The sequence below is a fragment of the Polistes fuscatus genome, unplaced genomic scaffold (assembly GCF_010416935.1).
Source record: "Polistes fuscatus isolate 324 unplaced genomic scaffold, CU_Pfus_HIC Scaffold22, whole genome shotgun sequence".
In the NCBI taxonomy this organism is placed as follows: domain Eukaryota; kingdom Metazoa; phylum Arthropoda; class Insecta; order Hymenoptera; family Vespidae; genus Polistes; species Polistes fuscatus.
In genome coordinates this window covers 1,969,884-1,977,907 of record NW_025113099.1, presented here as the reverse complement: position 1 = coordinate 1,977,907, position 8,024 = coordinate 1,969,884, and the positions used below count along the sequence as shown (strand labels likewise).

General features: G+C 30.3%; 1 protein-coding gene across 2 annotated transcripts; it reads left to right on the top strand.

Moving 5' to 3' along the window:
- Nucleotides 1-1,560: 1,560 nt before the first annotated feature.
- Nucleotides 1,561-7,629, top strand: LOC122518057 (MATH and LRR domain-containing protein PFE0570w). 2 transcript variants are annotated; one of them, XM_043636729.1, is made up of 14 exons: nt 1,561-1,659; nt 1,882-1,994; nt 2,252-2,349; nt 2,433-2,565; nt 2,742-2,877; nt 2,969-3,193; nt 3,444-3,802; nt 3,877-4,005; nt 4,240-5,351; nt 5,469-5,822; nt 6,044-6,190; nt 6,315-6,503; nt 6,578-6,723; nt 6,803-7,629. In XM_043636729.1, exons 2-14 carry the CDS (start codon nt 1,899-1,901, stop codon nt 6,931-6,933), a joined length of 3,255 nt encoding a protein of 1,084 aa, XP_043492664.1. In that variant the 5' UTR covers nt 1,561-1,659; nt 1,882-1,898; the 3' UTR covers nt 6,934-7,629. The 2 variants fall into 2 exon arrangements, with proteins under 2 accessions (XP_043492664.1, XP_043492665.1); XM_043636730.1 differs by lacking the exon at nt 6,044-6,190.
- The last annotated feature ends 395 nt before the right edge of the window (nt 7,630-8,024 follow it).

The following is an 8,024-nucleotide window of genomic DNA, read 5'->3' as shown; positions in this document are numbered from 1 at the left end:
AATGGTGGGGGTTCAGAAACTGAAACGGAAACGAAAGTTCTTGTAGAAAATAAATGCAAAGATATTATTTTTTTTATAATTTTTCACGTGTCCACAATGACAGAAAAAATTAAATAAATTATTGGTGAAAAAATAATTTCTAATATTCAACAATTAATAGACTTTTAACGATAAAATAAAAAAAAAGTGGGGGAAGCTTGGAACATGCACAGTGAAGTTCTAACTTCGTGAATTGTTGGAGGGGAATGTATGGGATTTGAAATTAAAAAAAGTGGGGATAAATGGTTATAAATTCTAATGGACAAACCCGCGGACTTTCAGTCTAGAAGCTCAGTTCAGGTGTGAAAGACATAGTCGCTCATTAGCTCTACAAGTATAATAAGCAGTATACATTCAGTTAAGATAGAAGAAGAAAAGTTAGTTGGAAAAAGTTTAGAATTGTTAAAGTCAAAGTTATAGTGAAACTTATAAAACCTATATTAGTAACGTGCATTCTATATCATTCTAAACTTTGTAATTAATCTTGAAGGCGCGAAAGCATAGCGCATGCGCAGTAAAGAAAAGAATAGTGTTGAATTTTAAAGAACAATTTATCAGAATTAGTTAAAGTCGGGATAAAACTTATAAAATCGTGTTTTAAAGATTCGAAACAGTTTATATAACAGTTTACAACTCAGTGAACAGTGAATCATACAGTTCGAATCATATAATACAACAATAATTCTACACTTCAAAGGGTAAGTTATATCATACTTCTTGAATCAAAGTTTTTGTTCTTAAATGCGGTGTGTGTTAAACGGGTTGTCGTTACGTGAACACGTTTTATTTATACCGAGAATTCCAGGCTAAATATGTAGGCGCTAAGCTTAAATGCGGGTGAACAGTGTCTGTTGGCAAACATCGGTGCTTTTCGTATTCTCTCTTCGGCACATGCCGCGCTTCTTAATTTTCTATATTTTTCTGTATTATTGATATAACAACTTGTCTATTAATCAAATCATCGTTCGTTACTTATTTCTACGCTAAAAAAAGTTCATTCTTAACTTCATTAGTTCTTACATTTAAAATATATTACAAGATATAGAAAAAGTACAGAGATGTGACGCGCGTATTTTAAATTACAGGAAAAATACTTTCATTTTTACATATATATATTTTTTCGTTCGGTTAACGCTAAAATGAATTATTTTTTTCTCTTATCTATAAAGCACATGGCATATACACACATAGATTCAAACGTTATTTAGTATACAATCATAAAGTATTCCCTCCATTAATAAATCCACGTGTATATGTGTGTGTATGTGTGTGTGCGTCTGATGAGTGAAAGAGAGAGAGAGAGAGAGAGAGAGAGATAGCAAATTAAAATCTTACGCGGTCATTCATTTACAAATGTTTGTTTATATGCATAGGATGCATCTGTCATTAGTTACTCGCAAATGCGTTGTCAAATTGTTTAAATAATAAAATGTTTCGTTTCCCTCGTTAATACAAGCATGTGTCAATAGCCTCACGAAACGTGCGCGAAGATGCACGATTCCACGCGGAATTAGCCGGAAGGGTACGGTACCGCGTGTCCAGTCGACGTGCGGCATTCGTCATGATTTTAATAGTTTCTACCGCGAAAATGGATATCATAATAAGATCGTATAATTATCGGTAAATTGATGTTTGCATGCAACTTTTTGTTAAACACATATCTCGAGAGTTTAAAGAGATTTTTTGTGGTGGCCGTGCGCGCATTACTCGTGTATGGCGCGTTGCATCGGAATTGTGACATAACCTCAAAATGAGCGCGTGGTCAGCCAGTAATAGCGCGCACGGCCTTTTTACATTACTATGTCAAATACTCGTGTCAATACTTTGTGTTTATTATTTTAGATTGTGATTACGGTTTTATGACTAAACGCCCTTTCTCTTGCATCATGGAAAATAATTGCATTGATCAAGAAGATTTTAATCTATTCTCAAGCTTGGAAATACCTACCGAACAGGTAATAATTACAACTATTTCTTCGCAATGTTTTTTTTTCATTATTTTCATTAATAAAGAATATGACATGTGAATTAAATAATACTCTCTGATATATTGGTCAGTAAAGAATTGTTTTCCTGATAAATCAAATCATTGATAATATTTAATGTTTATATTTATATATACGATGTTTACATATGTTAATATTTTTCACGTGTTCTATTCCTTTATTAATAATGATAATGCTTAAGCTTTAACATTATTATTGTATTGCAGGATGATGTAACTGAAGATTTTTTTTCTAATATCATCAGTAATAATTCTGAAATCCCGTCCCAACTTATTTCCAATGATATGTGGAATCTATTTGAAGAGTAAGTTGTAATAATATCTCTGTGCTTATTATTAACTCGATTGTTTCAAAGAAATATTTTCAATGTGATATTTTTTTTTATAGCTCTCCATTAAATGATTTATATGTAACAGATAACATTATGCCAAATAATGAGTTAAACTCTAATGAAATTAGTAATAAAGAAGATTATATCAAAACGATTAACGATTGGGATGAACACCTTGAATCATTGACCGTAAGTATTTTACTAAGAATTCTTTTGAACTAATTCATTGATACGCTAACTAATTATACTTTAATCTTATCGATTGGAAATATTCTAAAATTTACTACATTTCACAATTTTTTTCTGTTAAATATATTATTGAATTCTTTGTATATTAATTTGTTAATATAAAATTATTTTGAAAGGATATGGATTATGATATGAACAACATAGCCAAACATACTACTCTACTAAACACGAGTAGTTCTACTAATTTGAATTGTCCGGAAGAAACTAATGTTGAACTCATATCAAATATGAAAATCAAAATCAAAGGTGCAGGTATGTCTTCGCTGTTAATTTTTGTATTTCCTAGCATAAATATATTTAAAATATCTTTTTTCTATAATTAATATAATTAATGTTTAAACAGGCATCGCTGATTATAAAACTAACTGCTTAAAGAATAGTAATAGTACAAATTCTCAAGAGGATTTTAATACGGAAAAGAAAATCCGAAAAAGGAATAAGACTACCAAAACTATTACCACAAAGCAGAGAAAAATAAAAAGGATAGCAGAAATTATGCACGAAGAAAAACAAAAAGAAGAGACTGAGCCTTGCATTGATATTGTAACAGTGCCTGAAGAAACACCAAGTATGATAATCTACAATAATTATTAAATTTACCATAATCGATGACAATGACTAAATTTAAATATAAAATTCAAATTCTTCGTTTAAAGTTATTGACTGTTTATTATCGGTTCTATTTATTATCTTCAATTATACAAAATATCAATTTTGTTAAACGTTAGTCATTTGTCTATGTGTTATGGTATAAATCTTAACTGTAATAAATAAATTTCAAATTTAATATAATAATATGTTTACTTTTCAATTTATAGTGTTAGAAGCTGGCGATGTCAACAGTTTATTTGAACAATTTGAAGCATCTGAAATTTTATCTGTGAACACGTTGAGTCACAATAAAATTTCTGCGCAATCTAATCAAATTATAAAAGCTCAACCGTTCGCAGTAAGACCATCTACAGAACCAATTTCACCGGTCCTTTCAAGGCACCCAAATTTGTCTGTGTTTAAGAGAAGGAAGAATTCACCTATTCAACCCAAGAACACAAACTCGCCAGTCCCTTCAGGAAACGTAAATTCACCTGTTCACCAAAAGAAACAAAATTTATTATCATCGAATTTAATAAAAGACATCAATGATCCAGCATCTAAAGAAGTGATTGACAGGATAAAGGTAATTATAAGACTTATATAAGTATTTAGTAGTTGTTAGCTACAATATACTTAGTCTTATTTACTTTACTAAAGGCCCTCAACAAAGAAACAAAAAAAGGAATATCTGTGATACCTGCGATGCCAAACATTCGTAAAGGACGAAGTAACGGCAGTCGCACGCAAGGTGCTAATGGAGCCCTATCAAAGAACAAATCTGTTAAGGTAATTAGAAATTTATTTGAACACGTTCTGTACCATATATATCATTAGTAGTACAAAAAGCATATTTATTTATTGCTTCTAAGTAAATAGTTTGATACAAGACGTGTTATAATAATAAAGCTCTTAACAAAAATCACATAAACAAATGACATTCAGAAAAAATAAACAATCTTTATGTTAATATGAATTCAAAAATATTTACATTATATGTAATTTAAACACAAATTTGTTTAGGTGACAAATAAGATTAAAAATAAAACAGTCGACGGTGGATCAGTACAATTGGACCATGATTATTGCAGTAATTCCAATTCCACCATTAATGATTCGGACAATAGTGTTAATGAAAAGAAGGCTAGTGATAACAGTGACAAAACTCTTAGTGCGAACAATAAATCTAAGAAATTAAATCGTTCTTCTACAGTGAAAAATAGGACATCAGTTACACAAGCTAAAAGCTTTACTGACAGTGAAAAAGTTAATGTACATAAAAACTCTATCAAGGACAATAGCTTAGAATCAGCTAAAAACATTAATAATAGTGACAAACCCTCATCATGCAATAGCAATAGTATTAATACAGTTGGAAACCAAGTGAGTAAGCAGACACAAGAGCTCCCCAAAAATCCTCCACCAATCACCGAGATGAAAATCCAATCCGCAATAGTTGCCAAAATTCTGAGATCAAAAAATAAAGGATTAAACAACACAAAATCAATACAAGATAATAAACAAATGATCTCAGTATTAAAAAAACCACCGACAGTACAACCAACAATACAACCAATCACCACTAATAATAATGAAAGCATAGTCACAACCACCAATAGTTCAAATAATATCATACAAAATATCATCATTGAAAATACTCCAGAGATCCCGAAAAAGGTAGAAACCAAACAGCCTCCTCGCCGAAAATTAAATTTAGCTGAATACAGAAATAGAAGAGGAAATACAACCATCACCACAAAATTGCCCGTTGAACCACTAACAATAGTAAATATATATACAGCATCCACATCCACAGAACCATTTGCAGACCAGTTAGGAAATGAACTTTGGTGCGAAAGAGAATGTTTACCAAAGAAGACACCAGAAACAGATTTAAATAGACCAAAACCACCCACCAGAGACATGCAGACACAGACATATGAAACTGTATTTAATTATGCTAAAAAATGTTTCATAGATTTTGATAAAGAAAATGATTTTCATATTGAATCTTTGGTGGGTGTTGATAACAAAAACAAAACTCCTACCACATCTCCAATAGTTATCGACGTGGAAACTGATGTCCCTACCAAATCATTGGTAGATGTTAATAAGAAAAATGAAGAAAGACCAAGGTAAATATCAAATAAAAAATAAATATTTAAAACAATCAATTATACTAATTGCATTATTGAGTAACAATTAAAATATTTAACACTATTGTAAATTGATAAAATTTTAATGATTTACAGCAGAAAACGCACACTAGCAATAGAAGAACAACTAGCCAAGAAAACACGCAAGGTTGATTCAGGTTCAAGTTCATCTAGAAGCCGGTCCCACAGTAGAAGCAGAAGTAACAGCCATAGTTGCAGTCCAAACCATAACAAACATCAAAGAGACAGAAGCAAAAACAGATCAACCAGACATATCTGCAATAAGAGAAATAATCACCGCCCTAGTTCAATCAGTTCAAACGTCAGCTGCACATCACAATCCCTTTCGGACATCAGATCCAATTCTAGATCGAGACAATCATTTTCACGGTCCGAATCATCAAGATCAAGATCCACCTCGATGTCCGATCACTATTCACCTTGCTCAAGGTAAATGAATTTTAATAACGTAAAAAAAAACATATATTTGATCAATAAAATCGATGAACTATTTGGTTTTCGGGTACTCTACATTTTTAAGTTTTTTGTTTTTTTAAAGTAAAACAACAATATCGTGCATTAAAAAAAATTCCGAATTTATATGTAAAGTAATAATAGAATTTTTGGCCTAAATTCATATAAAATTCATTAACGAATCGAAAATATTGTAGATTATCCCCTAATTCAAGTGACGGAAACAGGGAATGGCCCCATGAACATCGGTCCCTAAAAAGAAACTTCACCAAAGTCAGTAGAAACGATGATAGATATAAGGGACCTCCGTCAAAAAATTCTCACAAAAATAAATATTGGAGAAGGTAATTTTTTTTTACATATTTTGTACATAGTAGCATAATGCATCGAATTTATCAATCTATATATATAAATAAAAATCCCTGATAAAATATATGTTATATTTATTTTTTATTAAATTATTTCTAGATCGTCATCAGATAACTATCAAAGATCTCATAGCCGGTATTCCGAAGAAAAGTCCAATGAATATCGGGAAAATGTCATTTATGCTGGGTGGTTGGAAAGTGGGGTAACAAGAACAAGTCTATATCAAAGATTTAGACGCTTTGGCCCCATTACAAGGATAACGATACATGTCCGTGAGCATCCACCATGGTAAATAATTTTACATTCATTTTTACTTCAAATATAAATGCAAATGAATTCCATTAAAATGAAATCATTTACAGGGATCATTATGGTTTTATAACATTCGAATATAAACATCATGCATTCGAAGCTCTGGAGCATGCAAACGATGATCCCAATTTACCCAGATATGATTTAAATTTCGGCCATAGAAGGGACTTTTGCGAAATTCCATATGAAGATCTTGGTAAGAACACATATACAAATGTAATAATTAATATGCAACTGTTTCATATGAGTATGATTAACACAAACGTTATTTACAGATCACTACCACGACGATGACGAAAATAAGGAAGAAAAAAAATTAAATATGTCAAAATATAAAGAAGAAGAAGAAACATTTGATAGCCTTCTGAAAGAAGCACAAGCTATCATAGGAAAAAGAAAAGCTTGACATATGTACTTCCGGTTAGTTATAATTTTTAATTTATAAGAATAGAATAAGAAAATAAATATAGTAAATTTCCGTATAATGCGAATTCATACAACACGTAACATTTTAACTAAATTATACGGAAATTTACTGTACTGTAAATAATATTAGTAACACATAACGAGACTACAATCTTCTAAAGCAAAACGTATTTTGCACAAGTTCAAATCTATTGGTTTGAGTAAAAAATTCATTCACATTTTCTCACAATAATATTAAGTTTTATTATTTTAATATCGGATTTACCTAAACAATGGTATATTAGAGGATTACTGAAAAGTTTTGTCCGCTTTTCCAAGCCAAATATCCGAAGTTTTTTCTATTTTCTGCATTCTCCGACGTTGACAGAAAAAAGTCTTACTATATAATGGTCCTAATAACGTCAACGATCAGAGATACGCGATACAAATCGAGACGGCATTATCGCACAAAACTTTCCAATAAACCTAATATATATCATTTTATTATATAAATTATAATGAGAGAATGCGAGCGAAATTTTTACTCAACCTGATCAAACGAATTGTATATAAATGTTTAATTGAAAAAAAATATTTCCGATTGTGGTCAAAACTGATGATAAATAGTGAAATAATTATTTATCTTAAATTCATTTGTATATTAGATTCTTTTGTATATTAAATTGTATTTTATAGTTTTTTTGACGACAAATAACAAAAATAATTTATTGATTATATATTATTAAGATAATTGACTACGAAGATATGAAATATTTAAAATACACGAACTATTTGTAAAGTCATACATTGACTACATTAACTGGCAGCTTATGAAGCCCCCACTTGTAGATTAATATGTTAATAGAATTGTGAAAATAAGCCCGTTGCATATACCGCGTGATAATCTTCTAATATTTGTATATTCTATAATGGGAAGTTGTAGTTCCTATTTTTCTTGACTTCCTCAGCGTGGTTATAATTTATGAAATTTTTTGAAAGCCAGTTAAATAATTAAACGAAAAAAATAAATCATTAATTATGCGTTAAAAATAAATGCCAAATAATAATTGTAAGATAAGAAACAACTGGATT

Excerpts from the sequence above, each read along its gene's own strand:
- LOC122518057 (XM_043636729.1), top strand. The coding sequence starts at position 1,899 with ATGACTAAACGCCCTTTCTCTTGCATCATGGAAAATAATTGCATTGAT. Across the intron at positions 4,006-4,239 it reads CAAAGAACAAATCTGTTAAG|GTGACAAATAAGATTAAAAA; the intron begins GTAATTAGAAAT and ends AAATTTGTTTAG. Across the intron at positions 6,724-6,802 it reads AATTCCATATGAAGATCTTG|ATCACTACCACGACGATGAC; the intron begins GTAAGAACACAT and ends CGTTATTTACAG.